The following is a 25,353-nucleotide window of genomic DNA, read 5'->3' as shown; positions in this document are numbered from 1 at the left end:
CTACACCTAATATAGAATAGAAGAGGGATTTGAATTTAATTGAATTTGACTGAATTGACTTCCTTTAATAAAAAAGTGAATTGCAATTCTGTATTCTGTTTACTACTTGAATTAAAATTCTAGAATTTAATTGGAGTTTATGAGGCATTCACAATTCAATTCTGAATTGAGCCGAACCCTGACACACACACACACACACACACACACACACACACACACACACACACACACACACACACACACACACACACACACACACACACACACACACACACACACACACACACACACACACACACACACACACACACACACACACACACACACACACACACACACACCAATTCCTACCAAGAGCATCACTTCAGGAACCTCCTGGTACTGTCAGAATGCTAGTTATGCACTATGGACGAGACACATGGAAAGTATGTGTTCTTGCAGTGTGTGTATACAGGAGAGACAGTGTGTTGGATATAGTATGTTGACCTCCAGTATGAAATGGGTGGTGTTGTTGTGGGGGTAGTGTGGATTAACCACCTGGTTTCAGCCGCCTCACCAGCTGACAGGTTAAATACAGACACAGCTATATATACATATATACAGTCCTAACATCAGCCTGGAAAACATGAAGAAACACTCTAATAATATCACTGCAGTCAGTAATGCATGGACAATCTAAACCATCCTATATGAGGGCTGGACTGGTGAAGAAAGGAAAAGTTGACGAAAAGGGAAGGTCACACACACACAGCTGCTGTACTCGTGGGGATAGGAAAGGGGGCGGGAGAATGAAAGAGAAAATGAAAGCTGTCAGCAGACAGAGAGCGAGTGAAGGATGATGCATCTCAAATGAGGTAAATGAATAAAAACATGGAAGGAACCTCCGTCTACACCTCCATCCAACTCAGGGAACATCTGGGGTGCCAGGGCAACATGATTTCTGTTCTATGGTGATAGTGTTGGACTTGTTAACATCAAAACAAAGGTATTCATCTGTTTAGGGGGTGAATGTGCATTTGTGTCTGTCTATCCCAGTATCAGATTACAATTACAGTCCTGTCCTTCTTTATTGTAGCCTGCCTGGACAGCTAGGGTAACTTACAACCAGTCCTTCTCTATTGTAGCCTGCCTGGACAGCTAGGGTAAATTACAACCAGTCCTTCTCTATTGTAGCCTGCCTGCACAGCTAGGGTAACTTACAACCAGTCCTTCTCTATTGTAGCCTGCCTGGACAGCTAGGGTAACTTACAACCAGTCCCTCTCTATTGTAGCCTGCCTGCACAGCTAGGGTAACTTACAACCAGTCCTTCTCTATTGTAGCCTGCCTGGACAGCTAGGGTAACTAACAACCAGTCCTTCTCTATTGTAGCCTGCCTGGATAGCTAGGGTAACTTACAACCAGTCCTTCTCTATTGTAGCCTGCCTGGACAGCTAGGGTAACTAACAACCAGTCCTTCTCTATTGTAGCCTGCCTGGACAGCTAGGGTAACTAACAACCAGTCCTTCTCTATTGTAGCCTGCCTGGACAGCTAGGGTAACTTACAACCAGTCCTTCTCTATTGTAGCCTGCCTGGACAGCTAGGGTAACTTACAACCAGTCCTTCTCTATTGTAGCCTGCCTGCACAGCTAGGGTAACTTACAACCAGTCCTTCTCTATTGTAGCCTGCCTGGACAGCTAGGGTAACTTACAACCAGTCCTTCTTTATTGTAGCCTGCCTGGACAGCTAGGGTAACTTACAACCAGTCCTTCTCTATTGTAGCCTGCCTGCACAGCTAGGGTAACTTACAACCAGCCCTTCTCTATTGTAGCCTGCCTGGACAGCTAGGATAACTAACAACCAGTCCTTCTCTATTGTAGCCTGCCTGGATAGCTAGGGTAACTTACAACCAGTCCTTCTCTATTGTAGCCTGCCTGGACAGCTAGGGTAACTAACAACCAGTCCTTCTCTATTGTAGCCTGCCTGCACAGCTAGGGTAACTTACAACCAGTCCTTCTCTATTGTAGCCTGCCTGGACAGCTAGGATAACTAACAACCAGTCCTTCTCTATTGTAGCCTGCCTGGATAGCTAGGGTAACTTACAACCAGTCCTTCTCTATTGTAGCCTGCCTGGACAGCTAGGGTAACTAACAACCAGTCCTTCTCTATTGTAGCCTGCCTGGACAGCTAGGGTAACTTACAACCAGTCCTTCTCTATTGTAGCCTGCCTGGACAGCTAGGGTAACTTACAACCAGTCCTTCTCTATTGTAGCCTGCCTGGACAGCTAGGGTAACTAACAACCAGTCCTTCTCTATTGTAGCCTGCCTGGACAGCTAGGGTAACTTACAACCAGTCCTTCTCTATTGTAGCCTGCCTGGACAGCTAGGGTAACTAACAACCAGTCCTTCTCTATTGTAGCCTGCCTGGACAGCTAGGGTAACTTACAACCAGTCCTTCTCTATTGTAGCCTGCCTGGACAGCTAGGGTAACTAACAACCAGTCCTTCTCTATTGTAGCCTGCCTGGACAGCTAGGGTAACTAACAACCAGTCCTTCTCTATTGTAGCCTGCCTGGACAGCTAGCGTAACTTACAACCAGTCCTTCTCTATTGCAGCCTGCCTGGACAGCTAGGGTAACTAACAACCAGTCCTTCTCTATTGTAGCCTGCCTGGACAGCTAGGGTAACTTACAACCAGTCCTTCTCTATTGTAGCCTGCCTGGACAGCTAGGGTAACTAACAACCAGTCCTTCTCTATTGTAGCCTGCCTGGACAGCTAGCGTAACTTACAACCAGTCCTTCTCTATTGTAGCCTGCCTGGACAGCTAGGGTAACTTACAACCAGTCCTTCTCTATTGTAGCCTGCCTGGACAGCTAGGGTAACTAACAACCAGTCCTTCTCTATTGTAGCCTGCCTGGACAGCTAGGGTAACTTACAACCAGCTATCTCTTCCACTCACCATGTTGTTTTTTGACATGTAACACACTGGCTTGCTGCCTGGCTGTAAGCGTGTGTATCATTGCATAGAATAGATAGCAGCCTTTCTCGACCAGACCGGAATTGAAATTGTTCAGCTTCTTGGCTATATAAAATCAGACCTAATTAATTCAACACATTACCACTTCACTACTGTGTGAGATCCTAGATGAAATAGATTCACTGTAAGAAAAAATAACATAGCTCCTTCTTCTGTCTTCAGGTTCAAGAAATAACTTCTGGACATTTCTCCTAGCCTGTTGCTGTAAGGGTATACATTTCCGTCTAACCAAAGAGAGACTACGTTCCTCCTGAAGTGTAATTATTAACAGCTATCCTCCCTGATGTTTCTCTACATTCTGAAAACCAACTGAGTGCCTGCAGACTGTTTGATGCTCTCAAGAGGGATCCTTATCCTTACAGTAGTCCTCCAACAACATTTCCACCATAATGGTCAGGTTCTTGGTTCTGGCCCTCCTGTCTCTGGCTGGTGTGACCCAGACCTCCGCTGGCCCGACCCAGGCCTCTGAGCCCCCTAACCCCACTGAGGAGCAGCCTCCCTTAGGTACAGCAAGCCTCTCATTCCCTTGGAGCCACCTCCGTCTTCCGGGGTACATTGTTCCACTCCACTACCATCTCCTGCTCCACCCTAACCTCACCATGCTCAGCTACAGCGGTACTGTCCGGATAGAGCTCCAGGTTCAGAACAATACCAACTGGGTGGTGCTGCACAGCAAGGGGCTCCGTATCACTACAGCAACCATGTTGGACCAGAACCTGGCTCACCTGTCAGACAAGGTAGGCTACTCCCTCAGAACTAAACCGTCATGCTCAGTTTGTATCAATGTCCCACTTTTGTCTTCTCTGACATGTCCGCCTAATTACTACTGAATGTGTGTCTTCAGGTGCTCCCTGTGCTCCACAATCCTACCCATGAGCAGACTGCCATCTTCTCTCCCAGAGTGCTCAGTGGTGGGCAGAAGTACTTCCTATTTCTGGAGTTTGGGGCGGAGCTAGGAGAAGGCTTCTATGGCTTCTACAGGAGCACCTACAGAACCAGCAGTGGAGAGACACGGTACGGAGCGTGTGTGAGTGTATCTCCCTCTCTCTCTCCATGGGAGGGAGAAAGTCTGTGTTGTGCATCACTCCCTAAACAAATGTTTTTTTGTGAGACATCACATGATAAACAACTTGTAATGTCTCTCTCTCTCTCTCTCTTTCTCGCTGCTCTCCACTCTCTCTCTCTCTGCCCACCCTCTATCTATCTCTCCAGGAACCTGGCCTCCACTCATTTTGAGCCCACCAGTGCACGGATGGCGTTTCCTTGTTTTGATGAGCCGAGCTTCAAGGCCAATTACTCTATCAGTATCAGGAGGAGCCGGCCACACACCGCCCTGTCCAACATGCCTGTAGTGAGTTAACACACAAAAGCAACACAGGTGGCAGGTGGATCATAGTATGTGAGTGTGCATTACAATGTGTGTGTGTGTTTCCCCTTTAGGAGCAGACAGTGGTCCTGGATGATGGTCTAATGGAGGACCGTTTTGCTGTGAGTGTGAGGATGAGCTCCTACCTGGTGGCCTTCATCGTGTGTGACTTCAGATCTGTCAGCGCAACAACGGCCTCAGGGGTCAAGGTAGGTGGGACAGGGGTGAGTGTGAATGTGTGTACGTGTGTGTGTACAGGCGGTATGTGTGATTTCATCACTGTCACATGTTTCAGGTATCTGTCTATGCTGCTCCTGAGAAATGGCAGCAGACCCATTATGCTCTGAAGGCTGCAGTCAAACTACTGGAGTTCTATGAGAAATACTTCAACATCAAATACCCACTACCTAAACAAGGTAACTAAATACTTCAACATCAAATACCCACTACCTAAACAAGGTAACTAAATATATCAACATCAAATACCCACTACCTAAACAAGGTAACTAAATATATCAACATCAAATACCCACTACCTAAACAAGGTAACTAAATATATCAACATCAAATACCCACTAACTAAACAAGGTAACTAAATATATCAACATCAAATACCCACTACCTAAACAAGGTAACTAAATATATCAATATCAAATACCCACTACCTAAACAAGGTAACTAAATATATCAACATCAAATACCCACTACCTAAACAAGGTAACTAAATACTTCAACATCAAATACCCACTACTTAAACAATGTAACTAAATATATCAATATCAAATACCCACTACCTAAACAAGGTAACTAAATACTTCAACATCAAATACCCACTACCTAAACAAGGTAACTAAATATATCAACATCAAATACCCACTACCTAAACAAGGTAACTAAATATATCAACATCAAATACCCACTACCTAAACAAGGTAACTAAATATATCAACATCAAATACCCACTACCTAAACAAGGTAACTAAATATATCAACATCAAATACCCACTACCTAAACAAGGTAACTAAATACTTCAACATCAAATACCCACTACCTAAACAAGGTAACTAAATACTTCAACATCAAATACCCACTACCTAAACAAGGTAACTAAATATATCAACATCAAATACCCACTACCTAAACAAGGTAACTAAATACTTCAACATCAAATACCCACTACCTAAACAAGGTAACTAAATATATCAATATCAAATACCCACTACCTAAACAAGGTAACTAAATACTTCAACATCAAATACCCACTACCTAAACAAGGTAACTAAATATATCAACATCAAATACCCACTACCTAAACAAGGTAACTAAATATATCAACATCAAATACCCACTACCTAAACAAGGTAATCAACATCAAATACCCATCTAAACAATCAAATATCCCACTACCTAAACAAGGTAACTAAATATATCAACATCAAATACCTACTACCTAAACAAGGTAACTAAATATATCAACATCAAATACCTACTACCTAAACAAGGTAACTAAATATATCAACATCAAATACCTACTACCTAAACAAGGTAACTAAATATATCAACATCAAATACCTACTACCTAAACAAGGTAACTAAATATATCAACATCAAATACCTACTACCTAAACAAGGTAACTAAATATATCAACATCAAATACCTACTACCTAAACAAGGTAACTAAATATATCAATATCAAATACCCACTAACTAAACAAGGTAACTCAACGGTTCTGATGACCAGGGTTCAATAGCAGTTGTTGAAACAAGTAAGGTAATCATTGAAGTTGCTACCCCCCCCCCTCCAGACCTGGTTGCTATCCCAGACTTTCAGGCCGGAGCGATGGAGAACTGGGGTCTGATCACCTTCAGAGAGACCAGCCTGCTCTACGACCCCGCCACCTCCTCAGGCTCCGATAGGGTCTGGGTTACCATGGTGATCGCCCACGAGCTCGCCCACCAGGTGAGAGCCGGACAGAAAGTTGTTCAGGGTGTTGAACAGGAAGTAGCAGGTCATGGCAGGAAGTGAACCTTGGTAGTGTGAAGAGGGATTAGACTTTCATGTCATAACCCTCTGCATTCTTCGGGAAGTGTATCCTCACTGGGAGACAAATAGATCTCCTCACAGTGAATGGACCTGAATGAAATGACTGGAACAGATAGATGTCTGTCCTCCTCTTCTGACATCTCTCATTGTCTGTCCTCCTCTTCTGACATCTCTCATTGTCTGTCCTCCTCTTCCTCTGACATCTCTCATTGCCTGTCCTCCTCTTCTGACATCTCTCATTGTCTGTCCTCCTCTTCTGACATCTCTCATTGTCTGTCCTCCTCTTCTGACATCTCTCATTGTCTGTCCTCCTCTTCTGACATCTCTCATTGTCTGTCCTCCTCTTCTGACATCTCTCATTGTCTGTCCTCCTCTTCCTCTGACATCTCTCATTGCCTGTCCTCCTCTTCTGACATCTCTCATTGTCTGTCCTCCTCTTCTGACATCTCTCATTGTCTGTCCTCCTCTTCTGACATCTCTCATTGTCTGTCCTCCTCTTCTGACATCTCTCATTGTCTGTCCTCCTCTTCTGACATCTCTCATTGTCTGTCCTCTTCTGACATCTCTCATTGTCTGTCCTCCTCTTCTGACATCTCTCATTGTCTGTCCTCCTCTTCTGACATCTCTCATTGTCTGTCCTCTCCTGCCTGCCCATTTGTCTGTCTATCAGTGGTTTGGCAACCTGGTGACCATGCAGTGGTGGAATGACATCTGGCTGAACGAGGGCTTCGCCAGATACATGGAGTACATCTCAGTCAACGCCACATACCCCAAACTCAAAGTGGTAGGATCCTGTTACTCATATGTTGTACACATCCCTACTCCAACTTCACAGTATTATTATTGATTAGTATGAATGTTTCACATGACCCTGAGGGATATTCCTGTTGAAAAGGTGCCCTTTTTATCTCTCAGGAGGATTATCTGGTGGACACCTGCTTTGCTGCGATTGGTCGAGACTCTCTTAACTCCTCCCGTCCCATCTCCAGTGCAGCTGAGAGCCCCACACAGATTGAAGAGATGTTCGACACAGTATCCTACGACAAGGTAGACAAAAACGCACACATGCAAACACGCACATCTTTTTTCCATCACATTGCTTTTATCAACCCTGTCTTTGCTTCAAGGGAGGGAGTAAGGATGAGTGTCTAAAGTATTGGATCAGGGCCACAGTGTTAATGTACTGTACTGTTTATGTGTTTATCCACCAGGGTGCATGTGTCCTGCACATGCTCAGACACTACCTGACTGACCAAGTGTTCCAGAGTGGAATCGTGCGCTACCTTCGCAGGTACAGCTACAGCAACGCTCACAACCAGGACCTGTGGGACAGCCTGGCCAATGTGCGTAGATCGTTCAAATTATATATATTTTATTATAAACTGGGTGGTTCCAGCCCTGAATGCTGATTGGCTGACAGCTGTGGTATATCAGACCGTATACCACGGGTTTGACAAAACATGTATTTTTACTGCTCTAATTACGTTGATAACCAGTTTATAATAGCAATAAGGCTCCTCGGGGGTTTGTGATATATGGCCAATATACCATGGCTAAAGGCTGTATCCAGGCACTCCGCGTTGCGTCGTGCATAAGAACAGCCCTTGGCCGTGGTATATTGGTGATAAACCACCCCCCCGTGCCTTATTGCTTAATTGATCCCTCTGTGTAGGATGATTTAGTGTATAAATGTAAGGTGCTGTGTTGTTGTTCTCAGACGTGTTCAGAGGAGGAGTTCAGCTCTGGAGAACACTGTTACAGCAGCAGGCAGGCAGCAAAGAACGCAGTAAACACACCTCTCTTTACACAGCAGTACATTACATTACAATACCAACAGTCAAGTCTCACCATTGATTTAAGTGTGTGATGTTTACGTGTGTGTGTGTGTGTGTGTGTGTGTGTGTGTGTGTGTGTGTGTGTGTGTGTGTGTGTGTGTGTGTGTGTGTGTGTGTGTGTGTGTGTGTGTGTGTGTGTGTGTGTGTGTGTGTGTGTGTGTGTGTGTGTGTGTGTGTGTGTGTGTGTGTGTGTGTGTGTGTGTGTGTGTGTGTGTGTGTCAGTACCTGTACACTGGGGAGCACCTGGACCTGACATCCATGATGAACACCTGGACGCTGCAGATAGGTGTGCCCTTGGTAACGGTTACTAGGCAGGGGTCTCATCTCCTGCTGAAACAGGAGAGGTTCCTGAGGACCGCACATCCTTCTGATCCAGCATGGCCCAGCCTGCAGCAGGGGTAAACACACACACCACACACACAAACACACACACATTCTCTGTGATTGTCATGTGCAGTGAGGTCATCTTCCTGCGCCTCATCCCTCCCCTCGCTGATCTCTCTGTGTTAGGTTCCTGTGGCACATCCCTCTGACATACAGGACTGACACCTCAACAAGTATCCACAGACACCTAATGACCACACTCACAGGTAAGACACCGAATGACCACACTCACAGGTAAGACACCTAATGACCACACTCACAGGTAAGACACCTAATGACCACACTCACAGGTAAGACACCTAATGACCACACTCACAGGTAAGACACCTAATGACCACACTCACAGGTAAGACACCTAATGACCACACTCACAGGGAAGATAGTTGTGGTCTCGCTCGTGAGGTTTCACTAATTCATTGATTGTCTAGTCTCTTCTCTCCTCAGACAGTGTGGAGGTGGGGGAGGAGGTGGGCTGGGTGAAGGTGAATGTGGACATGGCTGGTTATTACCTGGTCCACTATGATGGTTCAGGCTGGGACGACTTGATACAACTACTGAAGGACAACCACACAGCTCTCACCTTCATGGACAGAACACACCTAATACACAACGCCTTCCAACTCACCACGTAAGAAACCTACCCGTGTGTGTTAATATATGAATAGACGGCCTCCCGGGTGGTGCAGTGGTCTAGGGCTGTGCCACCAGAGACTTTGGGTTCGCACCCAGGCTCTGTCGCAGCCAGCCGCGACCGGGAGGTCCGTGGGGCGACGCACAATTGGCCTAGCGTCGTCCGAGTTAGGGAGGGTTTGTCTCATCGCGCACCAGCGACTCCTGTGGTGGGCCAGGCGCAGTGCACGCTAAACGGGTCGCCAGGTGCACGGTGTTTCCTCCGGCACATTGGTGCGGCTGGCTTCCGGGTTGGATGCGCGCTGTGTTAAAGAAGCAGTGCGGCTTGGTTGGGTTGTGTTTCGGAGGACGCATGGCTTTCGACCTTCGTCTCTCCTGAGCCCGTACGGGAGTTGTAGCAATGAGACAAGACAGTAACAATTGGATACCACGAAATTGGGGAGAAAAAGGGGGTAAAAATATATATATGTATATATGTGAATAGACAACACAAACAGACTTTTATTTCTGACGTCATCTCTCTATACTACTTCGATAGGGCAGGTCGGTTGTCACTCGATAAAGCCTTGGACCTTATTGGCTACCTGCGATCAGAAAGTCACACCGTTCCCTTACTCGAAGGGTTGGGCTACCTGGAAGCTTTCTACAGGATAGTGGAGAGGAGAGACATATCTGATGTCACACAAAACCTCAGGGTAGGACACATACACATACAGTGCCTTGCGAAAGTATTCGGCCCCCTTGAAACTTTTGCCGCATTTCAGGCTTCAAACAAAAGATATAAAACTGTATTTTTTTGTGAAGAATCAACAACAAGTGGGACACAATCATGAAGTGGAACGACATTTACTGGATATTTCAAACTTTTTTAACAAATCAAAAACGGAAAAATTGGGTGTGCAAAATTATTCAGCCCCCTTAAGTTAATACTTTGTAGCGCCACCTTTTGCTGCGATTACAGCTGTAAGTCGCTTGGAGTATGTCTCTATCAGTTTTGCACATCGAGAGACTGAAATCTTTTCCCATTCCTCCATGCAAAACAGCACGAGCTCAGTGAGGTTGGATGGAGAGCATTTGTGAACAGCAGTTTTCAGTTCTTTCCACAGATTCTCGATTGGATTCAGGTCTGGACTTTGACTTGGCCATTCTAACACCTGGATATGTTTATTTTTGAACCATTCCATTGTAGATTTTGCTTTATGTTTTGGATCATTGTCTTGTTGGAAGACAAATCTCCGTCCCAGTCTCAGGTCTTTTGCAGACTCCATCAGGTTTTCTTCCAGAATGGTCCTGTATTTGACTCCATCCATCTTCCCATCAATTTTAACCATCTTCCCTGTCCCTGCTGAAGAAAAGCAGGCCCAAACCATGAAGCTGCCACCACCAAGTTTGACAGTGGGGATGGTGTGTTCAGGGTGATGAGCTGTGTTGTTTTTACGCCAAACATAACGTTTTGCATTGTTGCCAAAAAGTTCAAATTTGGTTTCATCTGACCAGAGCACCTTCTTCCACATGTTTGGTGTGTCTCCCAGGTGGCTTGTGGCAAACTTTAAACACCACTTTTTATGGATATCTTTAAGAAATGGCTTTCTTCTTGCCACTCTTCCATAAAGGCCAGATTTGTGCAATATACGTCTGATTGTTGTCCTATGGACAGAGTCTCCCACCTCAGCTGTAGATCTCTGCAGTTCATCCAGAGTGATCATGGGCCTCTTGGCTGCATCTCTGATCAGTCTTCTCCTTGTATGAGCTGAAAGTTTAGAGGGACGGCCAGGTCTTGGTAGATTTGCAGTAGTCTGATAATCCTTCCATTGCGGCAGCGTAGCCTAGTGGTTAGAGCGTTGGACTAGTAACCGGAAGGTTGCGAGTTCAAACCCCTGAGCTGACAAGGTACAAATCTGTCATTCTGCCCCTGAACAGGCAGTTAACCCACTGTTCCCAGGCTGTCATTGAAAATAAGAATATGTTCTTAACTGACTTGCCTGGTTAAATAAAGGTAAAATAAAAAATAAAAAAATTAAACAACAGTATCTCGGACCTGCCTGGTGTGTTCCTTGTTCTTCATGATGCTCTCTGCTCTTTTAACGGACCTCTGAGACTATCACAGTGCAGGTGCATTTATATGGAGACTTGATTACACACAGGTGGATTGTAATTATCATCATTAGTCATTTAGGTCAACATTGGATCATTCAGAGATCCTCACTGAACTTCTGGAGAGAGTTTGCTGCACTGAAAGTAAAGGGGCTGAATAATTTTTCACGCCCAATTTTTCAGTTTTTGATTTGTTAAAAAAGTTTGAAATATCCAATAAATGTCGTTCCACTTCATGATTGTGTCCCACTTGTTGTTGATTCTTCACAAAAAATACAGTTTTATATCTTTATGTTTGAAGCCTGAAATGTGGAAAACGGTCGCAAAGTTCAAGGGGGCCGAATACTTTCGCAAGGCACTGTACATGTGCACACACACACACACACACACACACACACACACACACACACACACACACACACACACACACACACACACACACACACACACACACACACACACACACACACACACACACACACACACACATAAAACAATTCTAAAAACATTCTGGTTCAGTTGCAGAGTTTGAGTGCGTGTGTGGTCTGATGTCCTCTATGTGTGTGGTCTGATGTCCTCTCCGTGTGTGGTCTGATGTCCTCTATGTGTGTGGTCTGATGTCCTCTCCGTGTGTGGTCTGATGTCCTCTATGTGTGTTGTCTGATGTCGTCTATGTGTGTGGTCGGATGTCCTCTTTGTGTGTGGTCTGATGTCCTCTATGTGTGGTCTGATGTCCTCTATGTGTGTGGTCTGATGTCCTCTCCGTGTGTGGTCTGATGTCCTCTCTGTGTGTGGTCTGATGTCCTCTCCGTGTGTGGTCAGATGTCCTCTCTGTGTGTGGTCTGATGTCCTCTATGTGTGGTCTGATGTCCTCTATGTGTGTGGTCTGATGTCCTCTCCGTGTGTGGTCTGATGTCCTCTCTGTGTGCGGTCTGATGTCCTCTCTGTGTGTGTGGTCTGATGTCCTCGCTGTGTCAGGTCGGATGTCCTCTCTGTGTCAGGTCAGATGTCCTCTGTGTGTGTGGTCTGATGTCCTCTCTGTGTGTGTGGTCTGATGTCCTCGCTGTGTCAGGTCGGATGTCCTCTGTGTGTGTGGTCTGATGTCCTCTATGTGTGTGGTCTGATGTCCTCTATGTGTGTGGTCTGATGTCCTCTATGTGTGTGGTCTGATGTCCTCTGATGTGTGTGGTCTGATGTCTGATGTCCTCTATGTGTGTGGTCTGATGTCCTCTATGTGTGTGGTCTGATGTCCTCTATGTGTGTGGTCTGATGTCCTGTGTGTGGTCTAATGTCCTCGTGTGGTCTGATGTCCTCTGTGTGTGGTCTGATGTCCTCTGTTATGTGTGTGGTCTGATGTCCTCTCTGTGTGTGGTCTGATGTCCTCTGTGTGTGGTCTGATGTCCTCTGTGTGTGGTCTGATGTCCTCTATGTGTGTGGTGTGATGTCCTCTCCGTGTGTGGTCTGATGTCCTCTATGTGTGTGGTCTGATGTCCTCTCCGTGTGTGGTCTGATGTCCTCTATGTGTGTGGTCTGATGTCCTCTCCGTGTGTGGTCTGATGTCCTCTATGTGTGTTGTCTGATGTCGTCTATGTGTGTGGTCGGATGTCCTCTTTGTGTGTGGTCTGATGTCCTCTATGTGTGTGGTCTGATGTCCTCTCCGTGTGTGGTCTGATGTCCTCTCTGTGTGTGGTCTGATGTCCTCTCCGTGTGTGGTCAGATGTCCTCTCTGTGTGTGGTCTGATGTCCTCTATGTGTGGTCTGATGTCCTCTATGTGTGTGGTCTGATGTCCTCTCCGTGTGTGGTCTGATGTCCTCTCTGTGTGTGGTCTGATGTCCTCTCCGTATGTGGTCTGATGTCCTCTATGTGTGGTCTGATGTCCTCTATGTGTGTGGTCTGATGTCCTCTCCGTGTGTGGTCTGATGTCCTCTCTGTGTGTGGTCTGATGTCCTCTCCGTGTGTGGTCAGATGTCCTCTCTGTGTGTGGTCTGATGTCCTCTATGTGTGGTCTGATGTCCTCTATGTGTGTGGTCTGATGTCCTCTCCGTGTGTGGTCTGATGTCCTCTCTGTGTGCGGTCTGATGTCCTCTCTGTGTGTGTGGTCTGATGTCCTCGCTGTGTCAGGTCGGATGTCCTCTCTGTGTCAGGTCAGATGTCCTCTGTGTGTGTGGTCTGATGTCCTCTCTGTGTGTGTGGTCTGATGTCCTCGCTGTGTCAGGTCGGATGTCCTCTCTGTGTCAGGTCAGATGTCCTCTGTGTGTGTGGTCTGATGTCCTCTATGTGTGTGGTCTGATGTCCTCTGTGTGTGTGGTCTGATGTCCTCTATGTGTGTGGTCTGATGTCCTCTATGTGTGTGGTCTGATGTCCTCTATGTGTGTGGTCTGATGTCCTCTATGTGTGTGGTCTGATGTCCTCTATGTGTGTGGTCTGATGTCCTCTATGTGTGTGGTCTGATGTCCTCTCTGTGTGTGGTCTGATGTCCTCTATGTGTGTGGTCTAATGTCCTCTGTGTGTGTGGTCTGATGTCCTCTGTGTGTGTGGTCTGATGTCCTCTGTGTGTGTGGTCTGATGTGCTCTGTGTGTGTGATCTGATGTCCTCTGTGTGTGGTCTGATGTCCTCTCTGTGAGTGGTCTGATGTCCTCTGTGTGTGGTCTGATGTCCTCTGTGTGTGTGGTCTGATGTCCTCTATGTGTGTGGTCTGATGTCCTCTATGTGTGTGGTCTGATGTCCTCTATGTGTGTGGTCTGATGTCCTCTATGTGTGTGGTCTGATGTCCTCTATGTGTGTGGTCTGATGTCCTCTATGTGTGTGGTCTGATGTCCTCTATGCGTGTGGTCTGATGTCCTCTGTGTGTGGTCTGATGTCCTTTATGTGTGTGGTCTGATGTCCTCTCTGTGTGTGGTCTGATGTCCTCTATGTGTGTGGTGTGATGTCCTCTCCGTGTGTGGTCTGATGTCCTCTATGTGTGTGGTCTGATGTCCTCTCCGTGTGTGGTCTGATGTCCTCTATGTGTGTTGTCTGATGTCGTCTATGTGTGTGGTCGGATGTCCTCTTTGTGTGTGGTCTGATGTCCTCTATGTGTGTGGTCTGATGTCCTCTCCGTGTGTGGTCTGATGTCCTCTCTGTGTGTGGTCTGATGTCCTCTCCGTGTGTGGTCAGATGTCCTCTCTGTGTGTGGTCTGATGTCCTCTATGTGTGTGGTCTGATGTCCTCTATGTGTGTGGTCTGATGTCCTCTCCGTGTGTGGTCTGATGTCCTCTCTGTGTGTGGTCTGATGTCCTCTCCGTATGTGGTCTGATGTCCTCTCTGTGTGTGTGGTCTGATGTCCTCTCTGTGTCGGGTCGGATGTCCTCTATGTGTCGGGTCAGATGTCCTCTCTGTGTGTGGTCTGATGTCCTCTATGTGTGTGGTCTGATGTCCTCTATGTGTGTGGTCTGATGTTCTCTCCGTGTGTGGTCTGATGTCCTCTCTGTCTGTGCGATCTGATGTCCTCTATGTGTGTGGTCTGATGTCCTCTCCGTGTGCGGTCTGATGTCCTCTCTGTGTGTGTGGTCTGATGTCCTCTCTGTGTGCGGTCTGATGTCCTCTCTGTGTGTGTGGTCTGATGTCCTCGCTGTGTGCGGTCTGATGTCCTCTCTGTGTGTGTGGTCTGATGTCCTCGCTGTGTCAGGTCTGATGTCCTCTCTGTGTGTGTGGTCTGATGTCCTCTCTGTGTGCGGTCTGATGTCCTCTCTGTGTGTGTGGTCTGATGTCCTCGCTGTGTCAGGTCGGATGTCCTCTCTGTGTCAGGTCAGATGTCCTCTGTGTGTGTGGTCTGATGTCCTCTCTGTGTGTGTGGTCTGATGTCCTCGCTGTGTCAGGTCGGATGTCCTCTCTGTGTCAGGTCAGATGTCCTCTGTGTGTGTGGTCTGATGTCCTCTATGTGTGTGGTCTGATGTCCTCTATGTGTGTGGTCTGATGTCCTCTATGTGTGTGGTCTGATGTCCTCTATGTGTGGGGTCTGATGTCCTCTATGTGTGGGGTCTGATGTCCTCTCCGTGTGTGGTCTGATGTCCTCTCCGTGTGTGGTCTGATGTCCACTCTGTGTGTGGTCTGATGTCCTCTCTGTGTGTGGTCTGATCAAATCAAACCAAATCAAATGTATTTATATAGCCCTTCGTACATCAGCTGATATCTCAAAGTGCTGTACAGAAACCCAGCCTAAACCCAGTCCTCTCTGTGTCGGGTCTGATGTCCTCTCTGTGTCGGGTCTGATGTCCTCTCTGTGTGTGTTTTCCGCAGACGTACATCCTGTGGTATTTCCGTGATGTGATTGACCGTCAGACGTGGAGCGACAAGGGCTCTGTGTCTGAGAGGCGACTGAGGTCGGAGCTCCTTTCCCTGGCCTGCCATCTAGGAGACCTCCCCTGTTTGAAGCAGGCCCAGCGCAGCTTCACACACTGGCTGGACTCCAACAGCATGCTTAAGTATGTCTCTCTGCCTGCCTATCTGTCTGTATGTCAGCTATTTGAGAGTGTGGTTACATCCCTTTGACAGTAATATACCTCCTGAAATCCATGACCAATCAAAGGTGCAAACTTTGCCTGACTGCAGAAGTAAACCATGTCCTGTCTGTGCCTCTCCATCCACCAGCCTGCCTGCAGACGTGGCAGAGACAGTGTATTCAGTAGGGGCCCAGGAGGACGCGGGCTGGGCGTCTCTCCTCCAGACATACACCCACTCCCTCTCAGAGACGCACAAACGCAAGATCCTCTCTGCCCTGGCCAGCAGCCGAGACACTAACAAACTAACCAGGTGTGTACAGTCTTCTATACTCGGTCAATTGAATATTTGACATTACATTCAGTGTGTGTGTTTCTACCCCAGGTTGTTGGAGCTGGGTCTAGAGGGAGAGGTGATCCGTACCAAGGACCTGGACTCCCTCATCGCCATGGTAGCCAGGAACCCAAGGGGACATCATCTGGCCTGGAGCTACGTCCAGAAATACTGGAGCACCCTGGTGGACAAGTAGGTGGTCGAGAGGGAGAGGATAGATGGAGGGAGGAGAGAGGTAGAGAAGGAGACTAACACTGAGGATAAATAGGTGGAGAATGAGAGAGGGAAAGGGAGAAGGATTAACTGAGAGACTTATACTGATGACAAAGTAGGTAGAAGTAGGCCAGCAATCCCATAGCCTGGGGGCTTTTGCCAACCTGTGGTGTTTTGCTCTTGTTTTTACCCTGCAGGTTCCAGTTGGGATCGTTCTCTATTAGAAACATCATCATTGGTGCCACAGCCCAGTTCTCCTCCACAGAGGAACTCACTGAGGTGAGATTACTGATCTTTCCATGGCAATATCATTTGTTGTCAGAAGCAAAGTTCTGTTTGAGCGAGGGAGAGGGTGTGTCCCATAACCCACGGCCATGCTTACCAGGTGGGTGTGTTCCCCAGGTGCGTGTATTCTTTGAGTCGATCCATGAGCAGGCATCTCAGCTGAGAGTGACTGAGGTTGCCATGGATAACATCCAGAAGAACATCCTCTGGCTGCAAAGGAACCTGGGAACTCTGAGGAGCTGGCTGGACCAACAGATAGACTGAAGAGAAAGAGAGAGGCAGAGGGAGGGGGGATAGGGAGAGAGAGAGAGAGAGAGACAGAGGGATGGGGGATAGGGAGAGAGAGAGACAGAGAGAGACAGAGGGATGGGGGATAGGGAGAGAGAGAGACAGAGGGATGGGGATAGGGAGAGAGAGAGAGAGACAGAGGGATGGGGATAGTGAGAGAGAGAGACAGAGGGATGGGGATAGGGAGAGAGAGAGAGAGACAAAGGGATGGGGGATAGGGAGAGAGAGAGAGAGACAAAGGGATGGGGGATAGAGAGAGAGAGAGAGAGAGAGAGAGAGAGAGAGAGAGAGAGAGAAGAGAGAGAGAGAGAGAGAGAGAGAGAGAGAGAGAGAGAGAGGGATGGGGGATAGGGAGAGAGAGAGACAGAGGGATGGGGATAGGGAGAGAGAGAGAGACAGAGGGATGGGGGATAGGGAGAGAGAGAGACAGAGGGATGGGGATAGGGAGAGAGAGAGAGAGAGAGAGAGAGACAGAGGGATGGGGATAGGGAGAGAGAGAGACAGAGGGATGGGGATAGGGAGAGAGAGAGAGACAAAGGGATGGGGGATAGGGAGAGAGAGAGAGACAGAGGGATGGGGGATAGGAGAGAGAGAGAGACAGAGGGATGGGGGATAGGGAGAGAGAGAGAGACAGAGGGATGGGGGATAGGGAGAGAGAGAGAGACAGAGGGATGGGGGATAGGGAGAGAGAGAGAGAGAGAGAGAGAGAGAGAGAGAGAGAGAGAGAGAGAGAGAGAGAGAGAGAGAGAGAGACAGAGACAGAGGGATGGGGGATAGGGAGAGAGAGAGAGACAGAGAAATGGGGGATGGGGAGAGAGAGAGACAGAGGAATGGGGATAGGGAGAGAGAGAGAGACAAAGGGATGGGGGATAGGGAGAGAGAGAGAGAGACAGAGGGATGGGGGATAGGGAGAGAGAGAGAGAGAGACAGAGGGATGGGGGATATGGAGAGAGAGAGAGAGACAGAGGAATGGGGGATAGGGAGAGAGAGAGACAGAGGGATGGGGATAGGGAGAGAGAGAGAGAGACAGAGGGATGGGGATAGGGAGAGAGAGAGACAGAGGGATGGGGATAGGGAGAGAGAGAGAGACAAAGGGATGGGGGATAGGGAGAGAGAGAGAGACAGAGGGATGGGGGATAGGGAGAGAGACAAAGGGATGGGGGATAGGGAGAGAGAGAGAGACAGAGGGATGGGGATAGGGAGAGAGAGAGAGACAAAGGGATGGGGGATAGGGAGAGAGAGAGAGAGACAGAGGGATGGGGGATAGGGAGAGAGAGAGAGAGAGACAGAGGGATGGGGGATATGGAGAGAGAGAGAGAGACAGAGGAATGGGGGATAGGGAGAGAGAGAGACAGAGGGATGGGGATAGGGAGAGAGAGAGAGAGACAGAGGGATGGGGATAGGGAGAGAGAGAGACAGAGGGATGGGGATAGGGAGAGAGAGAGAGACAAAGGGATGGGGGATAGGGAGAGAGAGAGAGACAGAGGGATGGGGGATAGGGAGAGAGACAAAGGGATGGGGGATAGGGAGAGAGAGAGAGAGACAGAGGGATGGGGATAGGGAGAGAGAGAGAGAGACAGAGGGATGGGGATAGGGAGAGAGAGAGACAGAGGGATGGGGGATAGGGAGAGAGAGAGAGAGAGAGACAGAGGAATGGGGGATAGGGAGAGAGAGAGACAGAGGGATGGGGATAGGGAGAGAGAGAGAGACAGAGGGATGGGGATAGGGAGAGAGAGAGACAGAGGGATGGGGATAGGGAGAGAGAGAGAGACAAAGGGATGGGGGATAGGGAGAGAGAGAGAGACAGAGGGATGGGGGATAGGGAGAGAGAGAGAGACAGAGGGATGGGGGATAGGGAGAGAGAGAGACAGAGGGATGGGGGATAGGGAGAGAGACAAAGGGATGGGGAGAGAGAGAGAGAGAGAGAGAGAGAGAGAGAGAGAGAGAGAGAGAGAGAGAGAGAGAGAGAGAGACAGAGGGATGGGGGATAGGGAGAGAGAGAGACAGAGGGATGGGGGATAGGGAGAGAGAGAGAGACAGAGGGATGGGGGATAGGGAGAGAGAGAGACAGAGGGATGGGGGATAGGGAGAGAGAGAGAGGGAAGGGGATAGGGAGAGAGAGAGGCAAAGGGATGGGGAGAGAAAGAGGGAGGGGGATAGGGAGAGAGAGAGACAGAGGGATGGGGGATAGGGAGAGAGAGAGACAGAGGGATGGGGGATATGGGGGAGAGAGAGAGAGACAGAGGGATGGGGGATAGGGGAGAGAGAGAGACAGAGGGATGGGGGATAGGGAGAGAGAGAGAGACAGAGGGATGGGGGATAGAGAGAGGAGAGAGAGAGAGAGACAGAGGGATGGGGGATAGGGAGAGAGAGAGAGACAGGGGGATGGGGGATAGGGAGAGAGAGAGAGAGAGAGAGAGAGACAGAGGGATGGGGATAGGGGGAGAGAGAGAGAGACAGAGGGATGGGGGATAGGGAGAGAGAGAGAGGGGGATGGGGGATAGGGAGAGAGAGAGACAGAGGGATGGGGGATAGGGAGAGAGAGAGACAGAGGGATGGGGGATAGGGAGAGAGAGAGACAGAGGGATGGGGATAGGGAGAGAGAGAGACAGATGGATGGGGGATAGGGAGAGAGAGAGACAGAGGGATGGGGGATAGGGAGAGAGAGAGAGACAGAGGGATGGTGGATAGGGAGAGAGAGAGAGAGACAAAGGGATGGGTATAGGGAGAGAGAGAGACAGAGGGATGGGGGATAGGGAGAGAGAGAGAGACAGAGGGATGGGGGATAGAGAGTGAGAGAGACAGAGGGATGGGGGATAGGGAGAGAGAGAGGGAAGGGGATAGGGAGAGAGAGAGACAGAGGGATGGGGGATAGGGAGAGAGAGAGAGACAAAGGGATGGGGATAGGGAGAGAGAGAGACAGAGGGATGGGGGATAGGGAGAGAGAGAGAGAGAGAGAGACAGAGGGATGGGGGATAGAGAGTGAGAGAGACAGAGGGATGGGGGATAGGGAGAGAGAGAGGGAGGGGGATAGGGAGAGAGAGAAACAGAGGGATGGGGGATAGGGAGAGAGAGAGAGACAGAGGGATGGGGGATAGGGAGAGAGAGAGACAGAGGGATGGGGGATAGGGAGAGAGAGAGAGACAGAGGGATGGGGGATAGGGAGAGAGAGAGACAGAGGGATGGGGATAGGGAGAGAGAGAGACAGAGGGATGGGGATAGGGAGAGAGAGAGACAGAGGGATGGGGATAGGGAGAGAGAGACAGCGGTAGAACATGCTTGATTAGAGCTTTGTTTTTATTTCATTTATTTTATGGATAGTTGTGTGTATATAATTTGGTCATGATTTTCAGTTTACATCAGGGACTTGGAATTGGTTTTGTTGAATTTGATGAAATATTTTAATAATGAAGTGTTGTCATAGTCTTTGAAGAGCAGTAAGAAGACCAAGATCATGTGGAATTGTGGAATTACACAGAGTAAGAGCAGTAAGAAGACCAAGATCATGTGGAATTACACAGAGTAAGAGCAGTAAGAAGACCAAGATCATGTGGAATTACACAGAGTAAGAGCAGTAAGAAGACCAAGATCATGTGGAATTACACAGAGTAAGAGCAGTAAGAAGACCAAGATCATGTGGAATTACACAGAGTAAGAGCAGTAAGAAGACCAAGATCATGTGGAATTACACAGAGTAAGAGCAGTAAGAAGACCAAGATCATGTGGAATTACACAGAGTAAGAGCAGTAAGAAGACCAAGATCATGTGGAATTACACAGAGTACGAGCAGTAAGAAGACCAAGATCATGTGGAATTACACAGAGTAAGAGCCAATGAAATACGAACAGAAAACCAATTTGTAGGTGTCAACAGTGAATGTAGGAGAAGCCTGAAAAGGCAAAAACAGCAGTCTCTGTATGTGAGACAGAATGAAGCTTGGTCTCACACACTACAACCTCACAGCCACTAGAGGGAGGGGACTGCTGAAGATTCAGTAGGAAACATACAGTTGCAGTCGGAAGTTTACATACACTTAGGTTGGAGTCATTCAAATTCATTTTTCAACCACTTCACAAATTTCTTGTTAACAAACTATAGTGTTGGCAAGTCGGTTAGGACATCTACTTCGCCCATGACACAAGTAATTTTTCCAACAATTGTTTACAGACAGATTATTTAATTTATAATTCACTGTATCACAATTCCAGTGGGTCAGAAGTTTACATAGACTAAGTTGACTGTGCCTTTAAACAGCTTGGAAAATTCCAGAAAATGATGTCATGACTTTAGAAGCTTCTGATAGGCTAATTGACATAATTTGAGTCAATTGGAGGTGTACCTGTGGATGTATTTCAAGGCCTACCTTCAAACTCAGTGTCTCTTTGCTTGACATCATGGGAAAATCAAAAGAAATCAGCCAAGACCTCGGAAAATGAATTGTAGACCTCCACAAGTCTGGTTCATCCTTGGGAGCAATTTACAAACACCTGAAGGTACTACGTTCATCTGTACAAACAATAGTACACAAGTATAAACACCATGGGACCACGCAGCCGTCATACCGCTCAGGAAGGAGACACGTTCTGTCTCCTAGAGATTAGAGTAATTTGGTTTGCGAAAAGTGCAAATCAATCCCAGAAAAACAGAAAAGGACCTTGTGAAGGTGCTGGAGGAAATAGGTATAAAAGTATCTATATCCATAGTAAAATGTGTCCTATATCGACATTACCTGAAAGGCCGCTCAGCAAGGAAGAAGCCACTGCTCCAAAACCGCCATAAAAAAGCCAGGTTACGGTTTGCAACTGCACATGGGGACAAAGATCGTACTTTTTGGATAAATGTCCTCTGGTCTGGTCAAACAAAAATATAACTGTTTGGCAATAATGACCATCGTTATGTTTGGAGTAAAAAGGGGGAGGCTTGTAAGCCAAAGAACACCATCCCAACCGTGAAACACATCTCAAGACATCAGTCAGGAAGCTTGGTCACAAATGGGTCTTCCAAATGGACAATGACCCCAAGCATACTTCCAAAGTTGTGGCAAAATGGCTTAAGGACAACAAAGTCAAGGTATAGGAGTGGCCATCACAAAGCCCTGACCTCAATCCTATAGAACATTTGTGGGCAGAACTGAAAAAGCTTGTGCGAGCAAGGAGACCTACAAACCTGACTCCGTTACACCAGCTCTGTCAGGAGGAATGGACCAAATTTCACCCAACTTATTGCTGGAAGCTTGTGGAAGGCAACCCGAAACGTTGGACCCAAGTTCAACAATTTAAAGGCAATGCTACAAAATACTAATTGAGTGTATGTAAACTTCTGACCCAGTGGGAATGTGATGAAAGAAATAAAAGCTTAAATAAATCATTCTCTCTACTATTATTCTGATATTTCACAATCTTAAAATAAAGTGGTGATCCTAACTGACCTAAGACAGTGACTTTTTACTAGGATTAGCTGTCAGGAATTGTGAAAAACTTAGTTTAAATGTATCTGGCTAAGGTGTATGTAAACTTCTGACTTCAACTGTATGTGTGTAAACATGTTGTACACATATCTATGTTTTTCATTTTACTGAATTTCTGAGTGTTGGTTTACTCAAAAAACAGACCTATCGTGCACATTGCTTGAATCATGGATGGAGGGATGGATAGAGAGGCAATGAGAACCTCAGAATCTCTCCTCTGTTGTCTTGGCAATAGCCTGGAAACAAGTGGATGGTGCTGACCTGATACTTGTTCTGGAAATAAACAGAAAAAGCTGTTGGAGAAGTACAGTGCCTTCAGATAGTATTCATACCCCTTGACATATTCCACATTTTATGTTGCAGCCTAAATTAAAAATGGATTAAATACATGTTTGTTTTTTCAGAATACACACAATACCCCATAATGACAAAGTAAAAACATGTTTTTAGAAATCTTTGTACATTTTTTGTATATTTTTTATGTTTAGGGGGTAGATCAGCTTTAATACTGCAGATTGTATGTTCTATCAATGTAATTATTTGCATAATTTCCTATTCCCCATGTATTTTTTGCTTATTTATTTGATATATTTTCTGTTATTTTCCCCTAACCCTAACTCCCATCCCCTAATTGGAGTAAACTAAGGGACAACAATACTCTGGCTTCTACTTCCAGTTTAACATACTATATACATTTTACAGAAATGGTATACGGACACGGTACATTTTACATTAGTTATCTATTTGTATTTTTGATTTTACCCTTCAGCTACCGTCAACCCCTCCCATCTGTCTCTAAACACCATCCAGTCTTGACTTCTACTTGACAAATATTTTCCTGTGCTGTGATGTTCCACAAAAGTTCTGAACTTTTCTATTCTCATAGTTTCCACAGATTCTAAATTAAAGATGAACACCTTCACTAAAAGTACTATTATATTATTGATTGACTGGCTATGACTTTTGAAGTCACCCAGCAGTGCTATTTGCACATTATTCTTTTTTTATTCTTCAAGCTCTGTCAAGTTGGTTGTTGATCATTGCTAGACAGACATTTTCCAGTTTTGCCATAGATTTTCAAGATGATTTATGTCAAAACTGTAACTAGGCCACTCAGGAACATTCAATGTTGTCTTGGTAAGCTTCTCCAGTGTATATTTGACTTTGTGTTTTAGGTTATTGTCCTGCTGAAAGGTGATTTTGTTTCCCAGTGTCTGGTGGAAGCAGACTGAACCCGGTTTTCCTGTAGGATTTTTCCTGTGCTTGGCTCTATTCCATAATTTTTATTTTTAAAAAACTCCCTAGTCCTTGCCAATGACAAGCATGCCTATAACATGATGCAGCCACCACCATTCTTGAAAATATGAAGAGTGGTACTCAGTGATGTGTTGGATTGGCCCCAAACATAACACTTTGTATTCAGGACATAAAGTACATTTATTTTCCAAATTTGGGGGAATTTTACTTTTGTGCCTTATTGCAAACAGGATGCATGTTTTGGAATATTTGTGTTCTGTATAAGCTTCCTTCTTTTCACTCTGTCATTTAGGTTAGTATTATGGAGTCACTACAATGTTGATCCATTTTTAATTTTCTTCTATCACAGCCATTAAACTCTGTAATTGTTTTAAAGTCACCATTGGCCTCATGGTGAAATCCCTGAGCGGTTTCCTTCCTCTTTGTCAACTGAATTAATAATAATAAAATTAAATTGTAACCTTTATTCAACTAGGCAAGTCAGTTAAGAACAAATTCTATTTACAATAACAGCCACCCTGGCCAAACCCTAACCTGGATGACGCTGGAACAATTGGAAGACGCTGGCGCCACCTTATGGGACTCCCAATCACGGCTGTGATACAGCCTGGAATCAAACCAGGGTCTGTAGTTATGCCTCTAGCACTGAGATGCAGTGCCTTAGACCGCTGCGCCATTTGGGAGCCCAACTGTATGTAGTGACTGGGTGTATTGATACACCATCCAAAGTGTAATTGATAACTTCAACATGCTCAAAGGGGTGTGTGTGGGGTACAGAAATGAGGTAGTCATCAAAAACTAATGTTAAACAATACTATTGCACACAGAGTGAGTCAGTTCAATTTATAATATGACTTATAATGTGTTTTTACTCCTGAACGTATTTAGGCTTGCCATAACAAAGGGGTTGAATACTCAAGACATTTGAGCTTTTAATTTTTTATTAACTTGTAAAAAATTCTAAAAACATAATTCCACTTTGATGTGATGGGCTATTGTGTGTAGGTGAGTGACACAAAATCTCATTTTAATCTATTCGTCATGGGGTGTGAGAACTTTTTGATGGCAATGTACAACTTTCTCACAGTACTGAAACAACCACTTCCTGAAAACACACACACACACACACACACACACACACACACACACACACACACACACACACACACACACACACACACACACACACACACACACACACACACACACACACACACACACACACACACACACACACACACACACACACACACAAACAACGATTCTGTTCCCTTGGCTCCTTTGTCCCATAATGAACTACTTAGCTATTGCACATATACAGATGCACACCCATGTAATGTTTCTGAAGTGCTGTCAAGAATCCATCTCTATATTGAATAGCTGTCTGTGGCGACTGACTGTCTATTGATAAAGACAGGGACATAAGTAGCCAAAGCTCAGTCACATGCTGATTGTGGGCCATGGGGACATCATTTTACTGCATGTGACTCCTGACCTCCTGAACAGTGTGTGTGTGCGTGTGTGTGTGTGGGTGCATGTGATTGAGAGAGAAAGAGAGAGAGATAGACAGGCCAGTGTAATAACTCCCCCCAAACTCTGTCCTCGGGACCCCAAGGGGTGCAGAATTGAGCTTTTTGCCCCTAGCACTACACAGCTAA

The 25,353-nt window shown here is 46.5% G+C and overlaps 1 protein-coding gene across 2 annotated transcripts; it reads left to right on the top strand.

Moving 5' to 3' along the window:
* Positions 1 to 732: 732 nt before the first annotated feature.
* Positions 733 to 17,001, top strand: erap2 (endoplasmic reticulum aminopeptidase 2). 2 transcript variants are annotated; one of them, XM_046345260.1, is made up of 20 exons: positions 733 to 854; positions 3,179 to 3,753; positions 3,861 to 4,030; positions 4,229 to 4,367; positions 4,457 to 4,591; positions 4,678 to 4,798; positions 6,190 to 6,344; positions 7,099 to 7,212; positions 7,344 to 7,475; positions 7,640 to 7,771; positions 8,146 to 8,214; positions 8,486 to 8,661; positions 8,774 to 8,853; positions 9,092 to 9,275; positions 9,816 to 9,972; positions 15,652 to 15,836; positions 16,003 to 16,164; positions 16,237 to 16,377; positions 16,596 to 16,677; positions 16,801 to 17,001. In XM_046345260.1, exons 2-20 carry the CDS (start codon positions 3,406 to 3,408, stop codon positions 16,945 to 16,947), a joined length of 2,829 nt encoding a protein of 942 aa, XP_046201216.1. In that variant the 5' UTR covers positions 733 to 854; positions 3,179 to 3,405; the 3' UTR covers positions 16,948 to 17,001. The 2 variants fall into 2 exon arrangements, with proteins under 2 accessions (XP_046201216.1, XP_046201215.1); XM_046345259.1 differs by having other exon boundaries at positions 853 to 985.
* The last annotated feature ends 8,352 nt before the right edge of the window (positions 17,002 to 25,353 follow it).

Source organism: Oncorhynchus gorbuscha, linkage group LG04 (assembly GCF_021184085.1).
Source record: "Oncorhynchus gorbuscha isolate QuinsamMale2020 ecotype Even-year linkage group LG04, OgorEven_v1.0, whole genome shotgun sequence".
NCBI classification, from domain to species: domain Eukaryota; kingdom Metazoa; phylum Chordata; class Actinopteri; order Salmoniformes; family Salmonidae; genus Oncorhynchus; species Oncorhynchus gorbuscha.
Note: the sequence above shows the minus strand (reverse complement) of the source record. Positions and strands in the feature narration are given on the sequence as shown.